Source organism: Sinocyclocheilus grahami, unplaced genomic scaffold (assembly GCF_001515645.1).
Source record: "Sinocyclocheilus grahami isolate Dianchi unplaced genomic scaffold, SAMN03320097.WGS_v1.1 scaffold680.1, whole genome shotgun sequence".
Classification (NCBI taxonomy): domain Eukaryota; kingdom Metazoa; phylum Chordata; class Actinopteri; order Cypriniformes; family Cyprinidae; genus Sinocyclocheilus; species Sinocyclocheilus grahami.
The window spans coordinates 1,102,331-1,127,835 of record NW_015505859.1 but is presented as its reverse complement, the minus strand read 5'-3'; the positions used below and the strand labels follow the sequence as shown (position 1 = coordinate 1,127,835).

The window sequence follows — 25,505 nt, the reverse complement described above, 5'->3', positions numbered from 1 at the left end:
AATTTCTGAGTAAAAATGGTTTGAAAGTAAATCCAATGCAATTCTAAATTTTGCCCAACCCTGATTTACAATCAGCCAGTCATTATCACACACAAACCTTCAGGAAGATAATGAATGGCCATATGTTCAACATTAGCCCCTATGTAATGTGAAATGGTTTGTATATTTAAGTTGTTGCATGTATAAGTCCTTAATCTGACTCATCATAGAACAGCACATAAAGACATGTTTATGGTAAAGATTAGTACTTGCCCAGACACTCTTGTTTTAATTTCCACACTACTCCGCTTGGCAGTCTGCTCAGGGGATCCTGAATGAAGTCATGGGCAGACTTGAATATCTTTGTGTTTTTGGTCAAACACCCAACAAACAGTCAAGGCCCTCTCCCCCACAAAACTGTCTGACCACACAGACACTTCCTTCAGCCTTTCTTACAGTATGATCAGACAGGTCAGAAAATCAAATTCAGTCATTTATGGGTGCGGCTGCAATTTGGGAGTAGAAAGACTTAACGGTTTGCCCGCATAAGTGGAAACATTTCCACAGAACGTCACAGCTAAGACCATGGTGGTCCATTATGTCATATCAGCCATGTTGAACACCCAAATAAGAGAAACACCCAGAATAGTTCACACCAGTCAAAACATGCGCTGCTTGTATCATTCAGCTAACAGAATGATGGCCATATTATCTATTTACAAATAGATCTAACTGAATAATAACTTATTAGAATGGCTATTGCAGTAGGCCAGTATTTGTTTCTTTCTATTACAAATAGCTTATCACATCACACTCATTCACATCCTTAAAAGAAAGCATTAGACAGATGGACAAGGATGTTAGACCTTGTCCACTAGATGTCATCCAGAGATAAAATGACAGCCCAGTAGTGGCCTAAACTCTTAAGTGGGTCAGCTTCTATTTTGATGTGGCTAGCAAATGTGATTCTCCCAAACTGGATACCATGTGATTTACCAAAATGGGAACTCTTCTTTTACCTCTGGGCTTAATAATATTGCACAAAATGTGACAAATAAAGATATGTGGTAGGCATGATTTTTTAATATGTGATAATATATTTATAGCAGTATTTACAGAAGTTAAAATATACTGCTTTTAGCTTTAAGGTTACTGAAATCGATCATATGTTGCAGCTAACATTCAATGAGGAAAAAAAACACTAAGACTTGGATTCTGTAAACAGTTATCTTTAATGGGATGTATCCATGTGTAAAAAATAGCAAATGGCAATCCTCTGATGGTAGAAAATATGTCTGTGATTTTAATACCAATGAATGAACTGGTGGATCTTGCTCATCCACATTCTTTTCTTTTACCCAAATGTACAGCATCTACTTGCATGTCCCAGTGCACATCAAAGGTGTTGCACAAAGCAATTGCATCATCTCATATTACGTATGTCATGTATTTGATAAATAATGTCACTTAGAAGTGAAAACGCCAAACACACTATTGAATCAAAATAAATAATTTCAGAAATATATAACTATTAAGGGTGTTCAAGGAAGACATGGTTTGTTAAACCCTGATAGCTATTGCAAGATAAGGCCTACCATTGCATAAGCTTGGCCTATGCAAGGAAAGTGAAGGACTTGTCCAAATGATACACTGAAATTATATCAGAAAGTGACAACTGTAATATGTCAAATGTCAGAAAAACAGCAGAAAGAAAGCAAAACTGTTTTGGGTCTTTTTGAGTAGTTAACACATTGTCTTTCACATTGTTTAAATAAAATGAGCAGAAACAACATTGTTTCAATCTTAGACTTATAACTGAGAAGCTACATCTTTTGACTAGACATTTTGACGTTTTATATCCCACTTAAATTAAAGACGCTGCCAACTAGAACAGATTTCAAATGTAAACAGGCCACATGTATCCACTGCCGTTTCATGCTCTTCTTCCCCCTGAAGGAGGCATGCTTGATGGCTTGTGGTAGCAGTCTGAAGTGGTTGAATTTGGGCTTGCATTCATCCCAGTGGGGATGTAATACATGCTCTCTAGATAACTTTGATCCAGTGATAAATTACCTTTTGGTTCATTTTTTGGCATCTGGCTTGAAGGACTTCCATACCTTAAGGAAGTCTGGTGAAGTGTGGTGGGGACAGGAGGTGGCTCCAGATGGCGAACTTGCTGGGCACTACCTGAGATTGCTGGGTAAGATGGCACTGCATAAGGCAGGTACTGTGGTGCATACAACCCAGGACTATGCAAAGAGGAGTAGGGTGGTGCAGCTGGTGGATACAGCCCCGAATGGGACATTGCCTGCTGTGGTATGATAACTTCCACATACTGGCCCAATTCAGGGTCAAACAGCATTTTTCTGAGTGGTTGCATTGGTACCTCAATGTAGAAGTATTTACCAGTCTCAGGATCAAGAAGGACACGACGAGAACCTTGGCCACAGTTGAGCCCACTCACATTCTCTGGATACAATACGCCAGCTCCACCTGGACCTTCATTTGCATAATCATTGCCAAAAGATGGTGGCAAATCTTGGGGATTGAACAACTGAGGCCTAGGATCCACAGTAGACATGTTAGCTGAATGAGAATACTCATGATAGGGAGCAGGACCTGCTGCTTGAGGTGAAGGATGATTAGCTGGGCGTCTATCTGCATGCAACCCAGAAGTTGGTGGTTGGTCATCACCATAGGATTGTGAGTTTGAAACAGGACAAGCTCGTGGGTTGTGTAGAGGCTGAACCAAAGCTGAGGCATGGGGTATTGTGGTATTGGAGACTGGCAGACCATCTGGTCTGCACTGATGAGGACGAACTTGAGCTTGCGGAGGAGCTCTGGGACAGGTAAGGACTTGGCCTGGAGACCTAGAAGCTGCTGGTACCTGTTCTTGTGGACTGTGGTGGGGGTGTCCTTGATGTAAATGAGAACTTGGTGTACAGGTGCAAGAAGATTGCTTTGTGGTTGGATGATACCGGCATGACCTATGGGGGGGTAAGTCATATGATAACCGTAGTGGGCTGAAACTCTCTCGCTCATCATAGCTGGGAGGATCATCTGAAGCATAGAAAAGATAATCATCTGTGTGAAAACGATTATTAGATGATGCTCTCGTCACAGATCCTGTGTGGCCAAGGGCTTGTGGTCCTGATGGGTTAGAAGCAAAGGAACTATCTAGCATTGACTGGTCTTGAGTGAATGATGGGTTTCGCTGCTGGCAAGTGCTTGTTGTTTGCAAGAAAGCAGAAGATTGCTGTTGATCCAGACTGGCCAATGTCTTTGTGGTGGATTTTTGCACAACACTTGGAGTTGTTGTGACTGGGATGGATGGTTGTTTGTAGCTTGATACAGCTGATACAGCCAGTCTTTTTGTATCTCTTGATGAAGTCTTGTTTGGTTGATCCTTGTGTATTACTGTTAATGGTGTTTCATTTTTCTTTGATTCACTATTTAACATGGTTTGCTGTTTAATAACAGATGATGCTTGAGTATCTGCTTTTGATGGGTCACTTGACACTGACGTAATTTCTGCAAATGACTGTTTATAGCTGGATTTTGGTGGTACAAACGGCTTTAGTCTATCAGTGGATATTGACCTCACTTGTATGGGTAACTCAATCTCTTTTGATGCATTCACTGGTGTGGCATTATTTTTTGTACTACTTGAAAAAGACCTCACCTCTGGCTTGTCAGATGTTGCTAAATAAGTTGGAATTTGTGTCATAGTTGTGGTGGCAGTAATTTTCTTTTTTTCTTGTTCCTTTGTTGAAGATTCTTCTGTCAGTGTTCCCTTGGGACTCTCACTTGGTAGAGATGTTCTTGATGAATCGTTCACAAGAGCTGTTGGATTGCAAGGCAATGATGTATTTTCTGCCTTTACTTGTCCTTCACTTGAAATGCTTTCTGATAAACAGGCCTGTACAGGTACCTCAAGCCTGTTGACATGTTTAGCTGTAGCTCTTGCACCTTCAGTGAGAACATCACACACTCCAATATCAGCCTGCATCCCTTTTTCTTTCAGTAGCATGGATACAGAGTGGCTGCTGCTTGCAGCTTTCGTTTGAGTAGAGTTAAGGACTGTTGGGGCAATGGTCTTTGTCTTGGATGTGCAATCTGGAAGAACCACCAATGCAGAAACTTCTCGCTCCTTACTCGGGGGTCTAGGGGGCATCTTAGAACTCTGATCACAGTGAATGTAAGATTTCTTAGTGATACTTTCTGATTCAGGTAATCCATCTGTGGTTGTAGAGTTAGGATATGGCAATTTATGTTGTGACTCCGTCTTTGGTGAAGAGACTTTGGATGTTATTTCAGTGATGTCAGCATCTCTTCTTGTCTCTGTGCACACCCATGGTTGTGATATTTTTGATATGTCAACAGGTTGTTTTTCACCATGATAGTGGATTGCTTTGCTGCCTGATGTTTGTTTGTCCTTCCAACTGATGGCTTTACATTCAATTTGCAAGGCTGGAGGAGTTTGTGGCGGCTTCTCTCTTTTCTCTTGAATGACCATGTCTTCTGCAGTAGAGGTTGAATTTGATGCTTTGAAAGACAGGTTGTATGTGTTTTTTACCAACTTCCTCACATCCCTAACTCTATGTATAACAGATTTTTTGTTGCTGTCATCATTGTCTTTTGTCTCTGTGACTTTGGTAGATCTGGTGCTTATATCTGTAGCTTTCTCCATTGTCTGAGATTCAGACATTTCTCTGGACTGTTCCAAGTCAGGGGACAGAGACACTTTCAGAGATGATGTCTTTTTTCCTTTGATAGAAGAAGGTTTCAAAGTTATTTCTGGGGTTTTTGACATAAACACACTCTTTCCAGCCAGCTGTTCCTGGTTTTCTGGTGTCATCTGGCGCTTTTTTATGTCTCGGCTTGTCATTCTGCTTGGCATGCTAATTACTGGTGTAGCAACAGCAGGACTTGTATTCCTGATACTGGGATTTGCTGAGTCACTATTGTACTTCTCTTCAAGGTTGCTACCTCCACCCTCTTTCCCATCACTCTTGCAGTTTTGCATTTTGTCATCAACTTGTGGAGGGGCCAACATAGGCTTTGCTTCCTCCCTTGTAATGTTGTCAGCTACCTGAGCTTCCCCAGTGTTAAAGAATGCAGGTCTTAAGAATGGCTTTGGAGGAACTTTTGGAGCACACTTCTTCAGCTGACGATTTGAAATTCTCTCCTCTCCGACAGCAAAATCTTCAGATGAAAGAGTACATTGAGAATGCAGGCTAGAGCTTAAACTATGTTTCTCCATGGTACTTGGTACACCATCAAAAGAGCTGGGGCTGACATCAGGATGTTTGTTTTTATCTGCAGATCGACCTGGATCTGTACTTTTTGGTGTCTCTTTCTGCACATCCTGCATTTTCTTTGACAACACACTCTTGATAATGCAAGACGCCATTTGTGTCTTAGGGGAGCCATCATCTAAAGACACAGACTTCTGCAGTGTCTTTTTCCTGTCATTTTGTGGTGAATCTGGCACCTCATTGGAAACTTCCATTTGCACAAATGCTGGTGTGCTATGTTGACGAACAAGTGTGTCTTTTGAGCATCTATGTGTGGAGGGTGAATTCAAAATATTTTCAGTGTTTCCTTTATATTTTGATTCATCTGTGTTCCGCCTTAACAGCTGGATCTGCCTTTTAGGTACTGTCCTCTTTCCTCTACTGGACTCTTCCTTGCTCTCTAATGCAATGTCCACACACTCAAAACTCCCTATTTCGAAGTGTTTGTTTGGGTCCAGGCCATCACGGAGAAGAAAAGATGAGCCATCGTTTTCAGGTAACGCTGAGCCATGTAAGTCTGCGTATGTCATCCATGCAACAGCACCAGGGCTGTCTACGGTCGATGTCTGTGAAACATTTGTAGATGACCTGTGGCTTGAATTGTACACATCCAAATAATCCACCTGAGGGCTAGATAGGCTTCTGAAGGCCAGATCTGTAAACCACTTTACTTCATTGTCTGCTTCATCAAATTCACTTCCCATGCTGGAGGTCTCACCAGTACATTCAGGAGGAAGAAAGCCTGCACTGCTGTATTTACCCTGGGCAGCTGACTGGAGCCTCCTGGTGCCAACCTTGTTCTCTTGTTGTGAGTCCTGAGCTCTGAGCTGATTCTGTTGCTGCAGAGTTGTTGGGTGCGACTCAAAATAACAGCGAGCTGGAATTCCTGACTTTGGGTCTTGACTTGAGAGAGCTGGGCTGTGGCCTGCAGGCCCTTTTCTATTCCTGGCCCTGAATGACAGCTCAACCTGTTCCCCTCTGTAACTACTCTTTCCCATAGTCTCCTCCCCCTCTCCCTCCTTCTTTTCCGTGCATGGCTGCCTGTCAAATTCACCACCATTGTCCCTACTGATAACCCCTGGGCTATCTCTTAATGCTACAGGCACTTGACTAAGCCTCTTGTTACTGTTTGGGGAATCATTTTTCAACATTTCCGTTCCCATGCTGCTATCAAAAACCTCAACATGGCATTGTTTCTTCTCTAAAGATGCCATTGGCTTCGGCACAGATGCAGCCCATGGACTTGTGGAAGTTGGTGTTCCACAGACAGTTAAATCAGTTGTGTAATCAGTGACAATTTCTTGATTTTCCTCAATTTTTACTGTGGACGATCCAGAATCTGTGGTTTCAGAGGTTGAAAATTGTAAGATCTGCATTTGGCTAAGAACTGGTGGTCCACTGCCTTTGCATTCGTCTGGGACAGATGCAATGCTTTTGGGAGTCTTTGTGTCAGCAAGGTCATCAAAACAATTAAAACAGTCTATTGGGTTAGAGAAAGGATGATTAATTCCATCACAGATTATGGATAAAGTCTGATTTTCTGCCTTTTCAAGAGTGATGGAAGGCTCAGGTTGGAGATCAGGGGATTGTGCTGTGTGTTTGGTATGGTCTGATGCAGCTGATGAGGGCCTTGATCTACTTTCTGGTGTTGACAAAAAGTTCCTTGAGCTAGGTGAGACAGAGGTGTCATTTCCAAAAAGATGGTTGGAAGTTTCAGAGGAGTTGCCACAGACATTTGTCTCTACTGCAGGTGATTGTGCTAAATCTTCGGTTGGTGTAACGCTATATGTGATGCCAGGGGATTTTGTATTTTGTGGCAGAACACTATATGATATTGTTTTGATTTCAGGTGAGCAGGTGACTGATCTCAATTCCAGTGAAGGGGCTGGGCAATTGGGCTCTGCTGTAAGGAAATTTTCTCTGCTGTTTGGAGTGGATGTAATGCTCCTTAACACAGGTGTGGAATCTCTACTGCATGTTGGTGTTGCTGTGTAATCAGTTCCTGTGATGGCAGGGGAGGATGGTAGGTCATCAGGTTTTACTAAAAAAAATCTTCTCTTATTTGTAGGTGATGGGCTGATGGTATAACCCATCAGTGAGTGAATTATTTCAGGTTCTGGTGATTGAGCTGGAACGGAGTGATCAGGAGAGGAGCAGATATCACTGTAATCAATCCTTGTGACTACAGGGGAGGATGGTGAGTCTTCAGGTTCAATTGAAGAAACAATTTTCTCATATGTAGGTGATAGGCTGATGGTATAACCCACAGGGAAGTGAATCAGTACTGGCTCTTGTGAGTGAGCAGGTGCTGAGTGCTCAGGAGAAGACCAGGTTTCGTTGATCTCAGGGGATACAGGGGAGGATGGTGAGTCTTCAGGTTCAATTGAAGAAACAATTTTCTCATATGTAGGTGATGGGCTGATGGTGTAACCCACAGGGGAGTGAATCAGTACTGGTTCTGGTGAGTGAGCAGGTGCTGAGTGCTCACGGGAAGAGCAGGTTTCATTGATTTCAGGTAATACAGGGGAGGATGGTGAGTCTTCAGGTTCAATTGAAGAAACTATTTTCTCACATGTAGGTGATGGGCTGATGGTGTAACCCACAGGGGAGTGAATCAGTACTGGTTCTGGTGAGTAAGCAGGTGCTGAGTGCTCAGGAGAAGAGCAGGTTTCATTGATCTCAGGTAATACAGGGGAGGATGGTGAATCTTCAGGTTCAATTGAAGAAACAATTTTCTCACATGTAGGTGATGGGCTGATGGTGTAACCCACAGGGAAGTGAATCAGTACTGGTTCTGGTGAGTGAGCAGGTGGTGAGTGCTCAGGGGAAGAACAGGTTTCATTGATTTCAGGTAATAAAGGGGAGGATGGTGAATCTTCAGGTTCAATTGAAGAAACAATTTTCTCACATGTAGGTGATGGGCTGATGGTGTAACCCACAGGGGAGTGAATCAGTACTGGTTCTGGTGAGTAAGCAGGTGCTGAGTGCTCAGGAGAAGAGCAGGTTTCATTGATCTCAGGTGATTTCAGTCTTTCTCTACCATCTATGGATGAATTTACCATTCCTCTTGTTTCAGTAGAAATGGCAGACACAGTTAGAGAATCTATTTTCACATTATCACTGGTATGAAGTGTAGATACAGATAAAGAAGCACCATAAGTGTTCTCCAAGTTTGGAGACTCTGATGCATTCCTAACTTGAGTTGGACACAAATTCAGCAGCTCAGGTGTAGATCTACTTGTGGATGCAGGTGTGGAGGTAGATTCCCTGCTTACAGTTGAAGTGGAGGTTAATCTGGGCTGTGGCATGATACTGGGTATGGGTAGAAAATAAATATCTCTGTTTGAATGTGAAGTAGACATTTCCTGCATAGGGCTGCAATCTGTTGGAGAAGGGTTTGACAGTTCTGATGTAGAGCCACTGTTCACTGTCCCTTGTGCAAAGAGAATGTTTTGCTCTTGTGGACTTCGATAGTTCATACTCTCTTTGTCTGATTCTGAGTCTGATTCAAATATTTGTTTATCTAAAAATGGGCTTGTACTTGTATGTTGAGGTGTTTTAATAATTCCTTCTTGCTCAAAAACAGCAGGTTCTTTCTCTTCTGAAGAGCAGGATGAAGTATTAGAAGGTCCATTTGCTGGATTAATCAGGGTAGTAGCTGTTGTTGAATTCACATACTGTGGTTCAGATGCATTTGTGATTCCCATTTCATTCACTGGGGCATTGTTCACTGACGCTTGTGGTTCTTCCCAGTTATCTGTATGTGAAAGGTCATTACCATTGACTTTTGATGCAGGTGGTGTGCAGTCTTGTGGTTTAAGTCCATTATTGGAATCAGACAAGATGGTTGATTCAGCTGGGGGTGAACGTGATTCCCTGGTCTCAGATGTGGAAAAATTTTGGATATTTTCTGGAGAAGGTGTGTTGTAAGTGACTTCAGTGTTGTCGCTTAAGTCAGATCCATTGGCAGTGTGATAGGATCCTGAAGAGTCATTGGTATCATCTGCTGGAAAAGACTGATTCACTTCCCTCCTGATAAATGCGGCAGAGGCTGGGCTACTGGAAAGTGACGGAGACTCGCAGTCATCCCCAAAAATGTCACACAGGCAGGTTGTTTCAGATATGGCATTACGATGGCTGGGGATTGAAGTGATGTCAAAGATCTCCACACGATTTGGCCCTTCACAATTTTGCAGGTTGAACGTGTGTGGAGCACTGCGAAGAAATGAGTAGCTGTCTCCCTCTAGAACCCAGCATTCCATTTCTTCACTTCAGATACCACAGACATTGGGTTGTGTCACTTGAGCCTTTTATAAATGCCTAAACTCAAAAGAAACAATCATGAAAACTTAATGTAAGAATTAAATAATTCTCATGACAAATCTTAAGAAGTCTATAGAAAATGTTTTTTTGTAGATTTATACAAAGATTCTAAAAGCGACAGTCTATTAGAAATTATAGTTAATTTAAACAAATGTGTCTCTTCCAAACAAAATACAGTGTGCTTATACAAAACTGTACTTAATAATAGTAAACAGTATCACTTATAAAATTAGAGGATTACTCTTATGACCATTGACAGACATAACTCAGTGCAAACTTACTGATGCAAAAATATATACAGTAACTTTGCCGGTGTAAAACATGTTATAACATACATGCAGATATCAAAGTTCACATAAAACTCATCAGATACTTGCCTTTTTCTGCTGTTTTCCATATGGCCAGTTTGAATGAAACAGCCCCTTCAGAGAGCATTCACAGGGGACAGTTATGCAGTGTACCATGAGCTGTGAATGAGGCTCCAACTGTGGTTACGAGTGCCAAACTGGCCATTCATCACCACTCAGTGCACAGATATGTCCAGCCCCTCAAGCTAAGTCCAAAAAAATTGCTACGACTCCTGTACCATTGGGCCTGTCTGAGCTCACAGAGCCCAGCTATTTCAAACATTAATTGACACCACTTTTTAAAAAAAGAGACAAGCATGCACAAAAAAAGTAAAAGATGAACCTGACCTGAAGCTTTTTTAATCATGGTTGGACATAGGTGCATTTCTCCGCCAAGCTTAAAAGGGTGTTACAGCTAGGAGCAGGTGCTGTGATAGGATAGACGGAGTCTGAATGGAATCTGACATACTAGGCCAAGACAGTCATAGGGGCTCACTAATTTTAGACCTCTTCTATAAGGGGAAACTTTGCTTTGAGAGGCTGCCTAGAGACGACAGAGGACACAAAATGACAGTTTTACAAAGTACACACCAATTGAACTTTAGTGTTAGATTGCAACATCCAGTTCTTGAAAACTCTTCCTTACAACTAGAAGTCTGTAAATGAGGACTACAGCATAAGTAATTCATCCTGAAGAGATGCAATGTTTGTTTTTTTTAAACTTAAGTTTGGGAAAGTGATTCTTTGCTTTGAGCTTGAAAATGCTGCCAATTTAAAATTATATATTTAAATTAAAATTTAGTAAAAAAAAAAAAAATGCATAAAAACATAAGTGATTTAACCTACTGGCCACTTGAACTTGTGACATTAGCTATCTTCTTTCCATATTTTACTGCCCTTTGTTCAGTGCATCAAAGTATATTTGTTTCATGTGGTTACAGACTAGTCCATTGTCTTATAGGGAAAGAATGCCGAGCACTTCTGCGATGCGGAGATTTAGTGTTCACACCACACTACTGACAGAGATCCAAAAGCACAGCAGCTTGACAATACCAAGAATAGGCCTTTGATCAGCTAATGGACAGTCAAAACAAAATTTTTAATGACTATGAAATAAAGCTAGAGAAATGCATTCTCATGGAGCCACCTGCCATTTAATCCCTTTGACTGAAAGGTGGTGTGCTTTTACAGAACACAAACAGGATTAATTGCACAGAAGCCAACCAAAAAAAAAACACCTTTGTGTGTTATATGTCTCCAGCACACTGTTATCTAGCACACTGTACATAAATATGCTTGCAGAAATCCCCCTGCAGACACATGACACATTTCTATCTTGAGCTCAGTGTATTTAGATATTCTATTTTTTGACAAATATGCAGTGGGTAGAAACTGCCCCACAAATAAAACAGGCTTAGGAGGTCACTTGACAATTTGTATACAAAACACCACGTAACCTTTTAGATATGCCACTGACTCCATAATATATGTTGTGCAGGAAATTCTGATTTTGTCCTTGTTTGGAGATAGAAATAATATAATTGCATAGTAAAAGTGCATTTCAATGCATTGATTCTAATACTGCACTGCAACTATTCCCTTGGAAATTTCCTGGATAACATCATGACTCAATCTAACAAAGCAGGTTAGCTCACACTTGTCCAACTGCACAGCAGTTTTATATGAGGTTAGAGGCACAAAAAAAGACAATCAGTCCTTGTCTTCCCATAAATTCTTCCCAAAGTCATCTGTGGGTGCATGTAATCTCAATTATTTCCATTTCTATCTTTTGATGTCAGAGTATAATCAACCCTGTTAATAAATAATATGGCCTAATCGTGCTATTGAAATTTTTTATTATTTCTTCGAAACAGATCTTCCACTTTAATGCATTCGAAAAGTAAAATGTACATCTCCATTTTTGTTTTAAGTTCAGAAGGAGATCCTCTTCAACAGCTAATGTAGTTCAATTTCACAAGCTGAAAGAAAAGAAAAACAATCCTTTATGATCTCTTAAAGGGGTCATATGACTTTGCTAAAAAGAACATAATTTTGTGTTTTTGGTGTAATGCAATGTGTTTATGCGGGTTAAGGTTAAAAAAACACATTATTTTCCACATACCGTACATTATTGTTTCTCCTCTATGCCCCGCCTTTCTAAAACGCGTCGATTTTTACAAAGCTCATCGGTCTGATAAGCGAGGTGTGCTCTGATTGGCCAGCTATCCAGTGCGCTGTGATTGGCCGAATACCTCAAGTGTGTGACGGAAACGCCCCTTAACATACTGTGATGCCGTGTCCCGGCACATTAAAACCCATTATAAACAAGGCATTTGTTGCATCCAGTGGGGACATAATTACTGATTATAATGACTTATACTGTCTTTTTACACGTTGCGTTGCATATCGTGCCGCGTAAACATAACACCATGTCTGCATTTGTGATCGGAGAAACGACAAACAACAAGCGCTACTGTACACTGCTCAAAACTCGTGCTTGAATCGTCAGTGGCAAATTCTTTAAATATAAAAATGTACTTACAGGCTGTGAGTCAGAAGCGCCAGACTGTCCTTGCAAACTTGGAACTGCCCCACTTTATAGAAACAGCCTTTGTGTGTAGACGGCATTGCAGGCTACTTTCCCAGGTTCAGGAAACAGTTCTCCATAAAATGCGCTGCACACACGAATATTTGGGTTGAACTGTTCTGGAACAGTGTTGTAAATACAACTTCACCACTGATTTGTAGTTGTGTCCTCTTTTGGAAGACCAAACAAAGTAGTTTCACTTTCACAACAAAACACACAGCGTCTCCACGACATGGCGGCGGCTGCGGCGGCAACAACAATACTACAGCGAGAATCAATTAAGTTACGCATTCTTTCTTTACGTGAAAATTTGGGCAGTGTTATGCAAATCTTCCCACACAGTGACGTAGATGTGGGCGTGTTTAAACGAGGTGTTTTAGGAGGGCGTGGACGAGTCTCAACTTTTATAAAGAATATCTCTTTGGGTTTGAGACTTTAGTCTTTGCAACTTTAGGGATCTTATCTATTCACTAACAGCTTGTAACACTCCAAAGAGAAAAGAAAACTTGAAATTGCATCATATGACCCCTTTAAAATCTAATTATCACCAATCTGCACTGTACAATATCAAATGCATGTACGGTATGTTACAGTCATACAGAACAGAAATGAATCTTTCTGAACGGTCTTTAGGAGTTCAGTAAAACTTGATGAGCTGGCTGTGAATGTGACTCACGTGAGGGTTTTAGTCTTTGTGCTCGAGAGAAATAGCATGGCGGTAACATCCCAGCAGCATCTCCAGGGGTCAGGAGTACGCCATTCTCCGACCAAAAAAACTGAATCCCATCTGAACATCAACCAGAGGGATCATTAGCACTTCAGCACTAACATTGCTACTTACTCAACTTTAAATAGCTTTTTATGATTTCTTGATACCTGAAATAGCTTTTGCAACATCAATGTACACAGCCAGATCGCAACTCTGTCTCATACCTAAAAACAGAAAAGAGGCCATTTGCATCACTAAATAATCAATTTATATATTAAAATTACATTTAAAAATTATATTTGCATATTCTGTACACATAGTCTTGGTCTGGACTGCTTTCTGCTATCCTAATTGTACCAATTAAATAAATAAGTAAATAAATATTTATAACTCTCATGAAATAAAGACTTCTAGAAATTAATTTAATCTGCATGCTACTCACCACTGATGACTCTGCCATCTCCAGGAAGCCCGGGCGCCAGGTGTATGCGAGTTCTGTTCATTCTGCTGATGCCCTGACTGCGTATAGAGGGCCAGTGTTTCATATATGAGCCATGAACAGCTTCTCTTGGATAGTCTGGATCATCAAGTGCTACTGCTCTTAACTCCAGATCTGTAACCTTGAAGAGACACATTGTGTAACAACATCTATCAACTTATGCAGACTTGTCAAGCAATTGCTCCAGTGACTATCTCCAATTTTTTAAAAACCTATTTCTAAAATTAAGATTGTAGACTTTGCATGACCTCTGAACCAAACTGACCTGCACTGAGTGACCCTGATTGGCTCGTATATGAAGATGACCATCCTCAGGGTGGTGGCAAAGCTTGAATCGCTGTTTGTCGTTGGTGGCCACCACTCGCTCCACATCCTCCAGTGAAAACGAGTGGAACTGCTTATGAGCAAGTAGTTCCTCCACAAATACAAAGCCATCTGTGGACAAGGTCACAATTACAGACGGACAACAGGGATCATAAAAAAACTAAATCCAAGGAATAATAACTTATGAATGAATCATTTGTTTTCTTGTCAAACAACAACAGTAATCATCCTATGCTCACACAAAATACCTACATAACAATTCTGTAAGCAGACAGGGTGGGTGTTCTCATGTGGGTGTACAATCATCATCATCAATCCTACACTAGTTTATGGATCTCATCTCTCACCCGAGTTCATCTGCAGACCCATCTTACTGGCACCGTGGCGTAATGCATAAGACAGTGATTTAGACAGACGCACATCTCTGCTCTGAAAGAAGCAAAATAGAAATATAATATAATTCATATCTGTGCACAGATTGAAATATAAAACAAAACAAACAAAAAAAGACAAAAGCATACACTTGTTAAATAAGAACTTATATTAAATAATTATGCTAAAATTGTGATTACCATAGTAAATGTTTGTGTAAAAGTAATAAATTCACCTCTTCATTTCGGTTTCCTCGCCCTCCTCGAGGTTGACAGTCCATTTGCGACACACTTGTGATTGTATCATTCACCAACACAACTATCGGATATATGAAGTTACATTTGATTCGTGTAATTCTATACATCTACATCTTTAAACAACTAACAACCATTTAACGTGGGTTATTCATCTATACGAATACTGTACATTTAAACTCCTTTCCAAATGCTTTCGTTGCTGAAATTCCGTGTCAACCGGGAACAGAGAAAACAGTGAGAGGATTAGCATCCAGCGGCCAGTAGGGCGCAGTAAAGACTTCATTTTTTATTTTCTAAAAGATTTTACACCATCCAGCGGTGGTAAATGCACTGATTTATGAGTTTTAGATGAGGTGGAAACTAGCGATAAATCATTTATAAAACATATCAATAAATTAAAATAAAATCTTTATTTTTTTATCTTTCGTTACCGCCCAACAACTTGAAAAGACATAAAAGTTTTGTTTTGTAATCAATCATTGTTAAGAACGACAAGCAAACTATTATTAGTATTATTAAAATCAAAATATGCTCCACCCCCACACAGAGGGGCATCAGTCGTCCATCTTTGTGCGGGGCATCACTGCGTCTTTCAGTCGTCCATCTTTGTGCGGGGCGACTTGCGGACTGTCACTGTGCCGTGTGGAGCGACAAAAACACTGCGAGCTTACGATCTAAAAACAAAGACCTGTCCTGATCTTACGACGTTGCTTTCTGTTCCGAGAGCCCGACAACATGTACTTTAACCGCGGTTACCCCGTCATCGCCTGCTGCGTTGTGGTCGGCTTGGTTCTGGGTTTAGAAGATGGCCCGGATCGCCCGGTAATCGGAGCTCCGGGATCCCCGGTCCGTCTGTCGGAGTCAGACCCGGGGGTTATGAAAGCAGTCAAATTTGCAGAGGACCGATATAATATGGGCTCCAACGCGATGCACATACGCCGTGTTAGCAAAATCATTTCGGCCAGCAAACAGGTAGAATTATAAATAATCAGTTAAAATTTCAAATATCTATGTTATTAACGGGTACAAAACCATAGATATAATTATTGTTTCTGTTATTGTTGATATATATTAATGTTTATTTCTTATGACTTCTTATTTTACGTGATTCTGATATTGAACAATAAGTTTATTATAAGGATTTTTTTTTTTACCGCATTCATGTGGAGCGTGCGCAGAAGCCTCAAATACATAACAGCGCTGAGCTGATTGAAGCAGCACCACTCTGCGCACATTTTGCGCATTTGTTCATTACAGTAGCTCAGAGGAAAGCTGCTTACTTTTGAGCAATGAGCATATAGGAATGTTTTTATGAATGTCTTTTTTTTCTGCAATATCACAAAGATACATATAAACATTAGGCAATCAAACAAGAACAAGTGGGGGATACAATAATTAAAATAATAATAATAAAAAAAAAATTCTATAAGATGGGACATTTTTAAAGTTTTTTTTTTATTGGAGGGGATTTTTAAAAGTGACGAGAATAGTGAATCAGGTTTAAAGTTGAGATATCTTGCTTTGTGAATGTGGTATTTACCCATCATACAAATAAAGTCCAGGACATCATCTAGCTCCATATTGTCAAAAACATCAGAATGAAAAAGAACTTTAACTACAGAAATGTTACACAGACGGAAGAATACAGGAAGCAACAGGACGGTCTATTTTTTAGCATACTGTTGATATAACAAATTTGTGTATTTAGTTATATGAATTATTAGAAAGTAATCTTTATATATTTAACATGTCAATCTTTACTGAGATATGTAACAAATGTATTAAGATTCTTTATAGAAGTTTGATATTATGCAACCATAATTATTTCTCCATTCAAAAAACAACAACATTTGAGTCTTTAATTTCTGTTCCGTGTCTTCCACAGCTGGTAAAAGGTGTTCGGTACAGTATTATGGTTGAGATTGGAAGCACTCAGTGTAAGAAATCCCTAAAGCTGAGCGCTGAGGACACCTGTGACTTTTTCCCAGAGCCTCACAAACAGAAGGTAAGCAAATACTAATCCTTAAACCATATAAAACATCACTACTCGGTGTCCTGTAATGGCAAACTCAGATGATTCATTAACAGTCAATACACAGCACACAACACATTTAGGGTGGAATTTCATTTTGTCCATTATTAGCATGTTTGCGATTTTGATTTCACGTTCAAAATAATTCCATTCAGTAGCACAAATCCAGTATGATAACCCCATGTTATTTGCTCATTTAAATAAATGCTGTTCTTGTCATTTTACAATGCACATTCTCTCTCCTGATCAGCCCCATTCTCTTGTCTCTCCACAGACAGAGGTTTGTTTGTTTGAGGTTTGGGACATTCCCTGGGAAAATAAATCCACCCTACTTAAACAGAAATGCCAGCCTGCGGGTCAGTAGCCTGGGACAGATGGCACATCTGTCAGCTTCATGTAATCCAAATCATCTAGAACATCTGATATACTGCTGTGGTGTAAAACATGCATACTTATCATGATGTTTTAGGAGAGGATATAAAGTGATTTTGGTCATACATCCACTTTTAATTGTTTTCTACCCAACATGCATATGTAGTTACCTTGATATTTTTCATGTCTTAGTTTCCAAGGAGCTCAGAAAGGTTGCAGCCGTACCCCTAACCCATGGCAAACCTATGAAGGTATGGATAAGTATGCAGTGTACACAAATATTTGCAATTAACCCCATAAAGTCAATTAACCCTAAAAAGCCAACTGAATCACAACCTTGCTGAAAACCTAATGTACATAATCTACTACATGCTATCTGTCGTCTGGCTAATAGTTTAAACCTAAAAGTCCTTTCAGTATAATTCTAAAAATGTCCATTTTCAGGTCATGGTTCATGTGTGTTTTTGCTGTGAAATCTTTACTAATTTTTTATAAAGCAATAAAAATAACTTTTATATTGTTAGCAATATTACAAGATGAACATTTACTGAACTGAAGCAACTTAGATTTACTTGATTGTCCATACATCACTTTAGAAAAAGCATGTTAAAATATGAGTACCAAATATAATATTGGCTTTTGAGAAATAGTTTTGTTCCTCCTCACGTATGAGCTTGATATTCTTGTTATTATACTAGATGAGCCATATAAAAGCCTGATGTATCAAATATGATACTCAACAAAAACACATATGCAAACTTTTTACGGATCTTTTTTATATTTTGTCTAAAGGCTCAATAAACGGTTCCATTTCAGATTAGATTTTTCTAACCATTATTTTCATGTCGGGCATTACAGGGTTAAATATTTATGAGCTTTTCATGAATTTTGACTGTTTTCAGGAAACTGTGGAGCTTTTGACCCAGTTTAAGAACTTTATGATCACATACAATCGAACATACAGCTCCCAAGAAGGTAAAACACAGAACATACTTAACATTACTATGAATTTGTCACATCTTTACATTGCTGTACATTTTACAGTGTAATTTCTCAGGTACTTAAGTATACAAATATATGAATATATATTACCTGTCATGTGCAATATGTGTGTAATGTAAACTGTTACCATATTATTTTTCTATACTAGTATGTCAGTTAATGGCTATTTGTAATGCACATACTCAATAAAAATCCCTTCTTTAAGCACTGATCCATTAAACTCCACAGAGGCAGAGAAGCGTTTGCGCATTTTCCAGGAGAATATGAAAACGGCACAAACGTTGCAATCTCTGGAACAGGGGTCAGCTGAGTACGGGCTCACCAAGTTCAGTGACCTCACAGGTATGTTTATGGATTTGTTGATTAATGTTGATTACTCAGTTAGTGAAATGTGCAAAAATTTGTGATGACTCGGCGGTCAAAAGTAACAACCCAGGCCAAAATGAGCATTATTAATGCTTGTGATTTAACAATAGTTATTACATAATTCAAAGACGCTGTAACTACGTTTGTAACACTTGAGACCAGTCTAACATGTATCGTTTATAAGATCATATTGATACAGCTAATCCCATCCTCTGTTTTTAGAGGATGAGTTCAGAATGATGTACCTGAACCCAATGCTGAGTCAGTGGAGCTTGAAGAAGGAGATGAAGCCAGCGACTCTGGCTAGTAAGGCTGCTCCTGACAGCTGGGACTGGAGGGACCACGGGGCGGTCAGTCCTGTGAAGAATCAGGTATGATGGCACAGATTAGCTTAATAAAGAGTGATTCAGTGATTCAATTTCACTTTAAATGAAAAGTGTAACTGACTGTCTGTTGCAGGGCATGTGTGGCTCCTGTTGGGCATTTTCTGTGACTGAAAACATTGAGGGACAGTGGTTCAAGAAAACCGGACAACTTCTTTCCCTCTCTGAACAAGGTAAATATAAACTACACTACCGTTTAAGAAATTAATACTATAAATGACAGAAAATATATTTATAATGACAAAAGATTTCAAATGAATGCTATTATTTTGAACTTTCTACTCACCAAAGAATCCTGAAAAAAATGTAACAGTTTATTCAAAAATATAGCAAGTTTTCAACATTGATAATAATAATAAATATTTCTTGAGAATCAAATCAGCATATTAGAATGATCTCGGAAGGATCATGTCACATTAAAACGGAGTAATGATGCTGAAAGTTCATATTTGCATCACAGGAATAAATTACATTTTACAATTTGTTTTACTGTATTTTTGATCAAATGCAGCCTTGGTGAGCTTAAGAGACCTATTTCAAAAACATTTTAAAAAATCTTACCGACCCTAGTGGTGCCTGATTAATGCCTTGCCTTAGCAAACACCTTTAATGACATGAGATAAAACAGGAATTATTGCAATAACATAACATACTCAATGTGAATTCAGTGAAAATGTATTTGTTTGCTCACCTCTTTTCATCACAGAACTAGTGGACTGTGATAAACTGGACCAAGCATGTGGAGGTGGTCTGCCGTCTAACGCTTACGAAGCCATTGAGAAGCTTGGTAAGAAATAACATTCCCTAGAAGGCAATTTCAATCAAACTACCCATAGGGAATCTGTACGAGTAAACGTGTCCCATATAAATGTGCTTCTTTCTTTCTTCTGTAAAGGAGGTCTTGAGACCGAAACAGACTACAGCTACACAGGACACAAGCAGAGCTGTGATTTCTCTTCAGGGAAGGTGTCTGCCTACATTAACAGCTCTGTTGAGCTGCCTGACAGTGAAAACGGTGAGTGAGAGAGATGAGGAACTAGAGATGTGTCAATAAAAACACCTTAAAACAACACTGATGATGGAAATACCAGCACTAGATCAAATTAAAGCAGGAAATTAAAAATCTCACATATTTATATCAGAACATTTGAAGAAAAATATGAACTATAAGATAATCTTACTTAAATGGTAATATACCGTTGATAATTACAGAACACCCAGTGTGTTAAATGGAAATACACCTGTGTTCAAAAAGATTTTTTCAATGTTACTCACCAAGGCTGCATTTACAGCGTTTAATCAAAAATTACAGGAAGAACAGTAATTATGCAAAATATAATCACAATTTAAAATAACCATGTTCTTTCTTTGAATATATTTTAAAATGCAATTCATTCCTGTGATGCAAAGCTAAATTTTTAGGATCATTATTCCAGTCTCAGAGTCACACGATCATTCAGAAATCATTCTAATATGATGATTTGCTGCTCATGAAACATTTTCTTTTAATTATTATCAGTGTTGATGAATACAAAAATCAAAAGAACAGCATCTGTTTGAAAGATTTTTTTTGTTACAGTAAAACTGTCACTTTTTATTTTTTTTTAAACTTTTGATCATTTTGATGCATCCTTGCGGAATTTTTATTATTTTTTTTAAACATAAGCGAATAAAGAAAATAAAATTCATTATTACGGACCCCAAATTTTTATATGGTAGTGTATGTTTACAGTCTTTCTTTTAATCTGAATATCTTGATTGTTATTGCCTCGTAGAGATTGCTGCTTGGCTGGCTGAGAACGGTCCGGTGTCTGCTGCCCTCAATGCTTTCGCCATGCAGGTAAGCGGTAACACAAATACACCATGGAGCTGCTTCACTGGAAAAATATACCATTAGCATGCATAAATATGTAAATATATTGCCCTATAATGTTCAGGGCAAAACTAAAAAAAATAAAAGCCACAAGTTTCTAGTGCTAAAGTAGGCAAAAGTAGCATATATGTCTGGTCCTACAAGAACTAAAATACTGTCTTGGTTATAAATTTTTTGCTGTCTTTAGTTCTACAGAAAGGGAGTGTCTCATCCTCTGAAGATCTTCTGCAACCCCTGGATGATTGATCATGCTGTGCTGCTTGTGGGATTCGGACAGCGTGAGTTATATTGAGTTCAATGGTTTGTACTGGTACAGATGTGAACTTCAAGTGTTGCAACAGCAAGGCTTTGCAAAACAAAGTTTCTGAATACTTTGGATATACATGTACAGCTATATAGAATCAGTCAACAGAGTTGTGTAGAGATGTTGAGTATATTTTTCTGCTTTTGTGTGCAGGTAATGGCATTCCATTCTGGGCTATCAAGAACAGCTGGGGAGAGGACTATGGAGAGCAGGTATGAAAAATCACCTCAACAATGTGCAAATACAATATTTTCTGCTTGCGTCTCTGCTACACAGGCCACAGGGGGCATAGTTAGTAGGGTTGGGCGAAGCGTGAATCCGTATTCATAAAGGCACGGAAAGCAAATAACGATTGCTAGCGGTAGCCTATTGCATTACAATACATAAAATTTCACTTACCACATAAACAGAGTAAGGAGAGATGAATGAGGACGATGTCGAATGATTTGCAGATTCTAAGCACCACTGACAAATATCTAATCTTGTAAAATGTGCGGTAAGTACTGCCGCTCCATAGTATAAATAAAGTACGTGCGATCGTGAATCTCGAAAGTGAAAGTGAAACTAAAAAGCGATCGTGCATTCAAAAGCAGTTTCAATGCCAGGCATAATAGCGGCTCCCTGATGCCCGCAAATTATATACAGTATAATTACCCAATGATATAACTGAGAGAGAAAGTATTAAAGTATATATTTTCCTCCCATCTCGTATTTATTCCCTTTAGGGGTTCTGTATACACGTCATTTTCTTTAAGAAAACGGTATTGGGATGCGGCGGATTGCGGGGGGTATGGGGGGAGAATCACGATGCCGGCTCAACATCGTGATGCCTATCAGCCATCGGCGATGAACGATCCATCGTCTATCGGCCCAACCCTAATAGTTAGAGAGTCAAACTTGTAACCTAACTGATGTTTTAACATAGTTTGATTGATATCAGTATTCATTGATATTGTTTGAAATGTTAAATTAGATTTTTTGTTAGAATTTTACCCCATGAAGCACTTTGAGCTGCATTTATGAAAAGTTCTATAAAAATAACGTTTTATTATTAAAAATGTGTTATTTGCAATTAGAGTTTAAGATTACTTGTATGTATAGATTTATGTATAGATATAGATTTTCAAAATCAGCACAGAAAAATTCTTAAAAAACATTTGGTCCTGCTCATAACTGACATGTAGGTGTTTGTAGACTGTTTGTATCTTATCTCTGCTAATCAGAAATGTTTTTTCCTCCTCTAATTCTCATATAGGGTTACTATTACCTGTACAGAGGATCCAGACTGTGCGGAATCAACAAGATGTGCTCATCTGCAATTGTGAATTAGACACACACACACACACACACACACACAGAAAGCAAGCAAGCAAACGTGGATACAAAACATTTGAAAACAGCTCAGTCATGAACATGTGATGATTGTGTACAGAGTTCACTCTGTTTCAGTCATCATGTGATCTGTGAACACAACATTCTGCACATATTTCATCTATATAAGCACATAATTCTCTGTAGTTCAGGTATTGTGAAGTATTTCTCTTGAGGTCATGTACTTTAGTTATCAGTCCTTTTGCTGTTACATGCATGCTAAAAATCTGTTCTGTTCAGAAGAGCTGAATTTGATGTCATTACCTTAGATCCACGTAAAGTTATGGACACAGCAGTTTACCAAATAGCAAATAGGTACAAGATAACAGGACAGTTTACCGTGTTACTGATACAAACATAACATATGTGTTATAGTGATTTTAAACTAGGTAATTTAGTTAATTACTTTGTGTTTTACTCTAATTCGTTTTGTTATTCTGTGTTTTATCTAATTGTTAATTTAATTCCAAAACAATGAGTTGAGCCTGTGTCATATTTGCTTTTAACCCTGATTAGCATTTTACTGAGTTTTGAGCTGCTGGTCTTGGAAACTAGATTTTGCAAACTATGAATTTCCACAGTATATTCTGATCATTCCGTTAATGCAAGTGTGGGTTTTTACCCGCACATCTTCCTCATTTTTGAACATATTTTGCTGCATGGGAAAAACTTGCTGATGCTTCTTCCAAACGCACAGTGGAAGATTTGTTTGAGGTTTGTGTTGTGGCAGAAAAGATGAATTTCTCAGCCGCTGTGTTGTTACTGTTCAAATCCCCAATGCATTATAAAGCTGTATTGCTGAATACATTTCCAAATGTCTTCGTTGTACTTTATGCTTTAATAACAGTCAAGTTTTTGCAAGTTCAATAATTGAGCAATATTCATTTAGAAAAGGCTTATACTAGTCTCAAATTTTAGGCACTTTAAACTGCATGAAACCCAGGAAGAAAGCAACCGTAAATGAAGCAAGAGAACTATGGTTAACCTTGGAGGTTTCCGATTTGTTTTGACACACTGGATTTGCCAATGTTAAAAGTGGAACTTCGTTTGTCACATGTTTGGGTTGTCTTGGTGTTTTAGATGAAGAAATTAAGCAAAAAGCATCGAAAAGAAAATCATAAAATATATAATTATTCAACTTTTGTTTACTGCTAAAATGTACAGTATGCCTTAATGAAAAGGAAAATACTTTTCATCCAAGCTCGATGCTTTGAATTTTTTTGGATGGTCTAGTGGTTATTTGTGGTAGTTTACCTCGATGTGAAAATTACTCTTCAAGCTTTGCAATTTCCATGACAACCAAGGCCATGGCATTGACCTCAACAGAGATCACACAGTTAAATTAAACATGTCATGTTATTTTATTGTCTTAAAAAGTTACACAATCCCCCAAGGAAGGGATTTAGTACACTAAAACATTTAACAGCACAACTACACAAACAGGGAATTTCTTTTTGAAATATTATAGACTTTACCAAAGAAAATCCCTTTTGTAGGTTTTATACTCAGCTTGACAGATAGGCCATCTCTTACAGAATGACATAATGTCACAATAAGGAACAATGTTATTGAGAACCATAAGAAATCCATCATGTTTAGGGAAGACATTTCATGGACTATCAGTATTTCATATGAAATATGTTCATTATAAACAGAACATCCATTCGGATGATTTTTCTTTCCTTTTTCTTTTTACAGTCACCAGAGAACAGGCATTAGTGCAAAAATGGTATAACAAGGTAGTCCTGACTGCAGTTTATCCATTTATTGGAGAGCGTGACATTTTACAGTCCTCTAGAACTCATGAGGGGGGACTCGGATGAATATGACAGATGTTCACTAAATGGAGCAGTGAACATTCACAAAAATAAAAAAATGTATTTTCTATTCTTTCAGACTTGTAATTTAACAACGTATTTAAAAACTTCGAAATCACTGATTCTTAAATAATGGGGCAAAACAGGACATAAAGAACACAAAAGTTTATGCATCTAAGAATTATTTTGTATAAACTTGTACGTTTTCTGGTTGCTATTCATAAATCACATAGGACTCCTTCACAGTTCAACACTGTCAGATACAAAATGTGTATAAATTTGCTAGATTTGTCAATATTTATAAAAATGGCATGACTAATGTCAAATATTTTTCATAAATACTGGCAAATTTAGCATTCAACTTTAAGAATGAAGAAAATATCACACGATCATAATCATACAAGTATTAATTGCGGTAGCCACTGTTTTTCTAGTGTTGCTAATAGGTTAATAGCTTGCTAATAGTAATAGGACTTCAATATTCTAATGGGAAATTATGTAAAAATCCAAAACATTTTTATTGCTATCTTTATGGTGGAGGTGGCAAATTATGCATATGTATATATAAACTGTAATGTAATATAAAAAACTGTGAAATATTACTATTTAAAATAACATTTTCTATTTAAATATATTTTAAAAGGTATTGCTCACTGTTAAAAACAATGCAGTGTAATTTTTTTGTAGAAACCATGACTTTTTTTTCAGGATTCTTTGATGAACAAAAAGTTGGGAAAAAACAGCATTTATACACATTTATAAAAAAATAAAAAATAATGTTTTGCCCCATATTTAAAAAATCGGTGAAATACTGTTCTAATGCTTACCGTGAATTTGTGTCGTAAAAGAACTGGGGGAAAAATATTGCAATAATAATCAGAATAACAATAAATAATTGAACATGGCTGGACATATCAGAGATATGGCGATCTAAATGATCCACTCAATATGGGTCCTATATGATTCCAAACTCCACACAAGTCTCCTCTCTATTACAATGAGATTCGGCTCTGTTAGTATGAGAACAGTAGGTTATTAACGCTCGATGATGGAGATGTGATTGAAAAGCACTAGCAGTACATTCACAGTTTGCAAGCTGAAAGTGATTTGTCTAATACAGCGGGCCTAAGGTGGGGGTGGACGTCTCTCATGTCTCCCTCTATGACTGTACAAATAGTGGAGGTAGCAATGTGTGTATTCTGTGTCGTCTAGTAGTTGAGCACCTGATTAAAAGAGAAAATCTGGACAAATTAAAAAAATGGATTCCAACTTTTTTTTTTTTTTTTTTAAA

At 38.5% G+C, this 25,505-nt stretch overlaps 3 protein-coding genes across 7 annotated transcripts; 1 reads left to right on the top strand and 2 right to left on the bottom strand.

Annotated features, from left to right (window-relative positions):
* Positions 1–1,197: 1,197 nt before the first annotated feature.
* On the bottom strand, positions 1,198–10,233 carry LOC107559298 (uncharacterized). Its single transcript, XM_016243068.1, has 2 exons — positions 9,977–10,233; positions 1,198–9,596 (listed from the first exon to the last, which is right to left on the bottom strand). The coding sequence occupies exon 2, from the start codon at positions 9,536–9,538 to the stop codon at positions 1,913–1,915; it is 7,626 nt and encodes a 2,541-aa protein (XP_016098554.1). The 5' UTR covers positions 9,539–9,596; positions 9,977–10,233; the 3' UTR covers positions 1,198–1,912.
* Positions 10,234–11,473: 1,240 nt separating this feature from the next.
* On the bottom strand, positions 11,474–15,862 carry LOC107559297 (tRNA 2'-phosphotransferase 1-like). Of its 5 annotated transcripts, none has more exons than XM_016243065.1 (7): positions 14,673–14,947; positions 14,413–14,494; positions 14,007–14,176; positions 13,685–13,862; positions 13,410–13,466; positions 13,210–13,320; positions 11,474–11,925 (listed from the first exon to the last, which is right to left on the bottom strand). In XM_016243065.1, exons 1-7 carry the CDS (start codon positions 14,799–14,801, stop codon positions 11,903–11,905), a joined length of 750 nt encoding a protein of 249 aa, XP_016098551.1. In that variant the 5' UTR covers positions 14,802–14,947; the 3' UTR covers positions 11,474–11,902. The 5 variants fall into 5 exon arrangements, with proteins under 5 accessions (XP_016098551.1, XP_016098550.1, XP_016098553.1 ...); XM_016243064.1 differs by lacking the exon at positions 11,474–11,925 and adding an exon at positions 12,510–12,621; XM_016243067.1 differs by lacking the exon at positions 11,474–11,925 and adding an exon at positions 15,849–15,862 and having other exon boundaries at positions 13,036–13,320; positions 14,673–14,755.
* Positions 15,277–22,966, top strand: LOC107559296 (cathepsin F-like). Its single transcript, XM_016243061.1, has 14 exons — positions 15,277–15,666; positions 16,580–16,699; positions 17,001–17,082; positions 17,291–17,349; positions 18,001–18,073; positions 18,329–18,442; positions 18,689–18,837; positions 18,926–19,022; positions 19,556–19,636; positions 19,745–19,864; positions 20,625–20,689; positions 20,910–21,000; positions 21,180–21,238; positions 22,282–22,966. Exons 1-14 carry the CDS (start codon positions 15,430–15,432, stop codon positions 22,354–22,356), a joined length of 1,422 nt encoding a protein of 473 aa, XP_016098547.1. The 5' UTR covers positions 15,277–15,429; the 3' UTR covers positions 22,357–22,966.
* Positions 22,967–25,505: the final 2,539 nt, after the last annotated feature.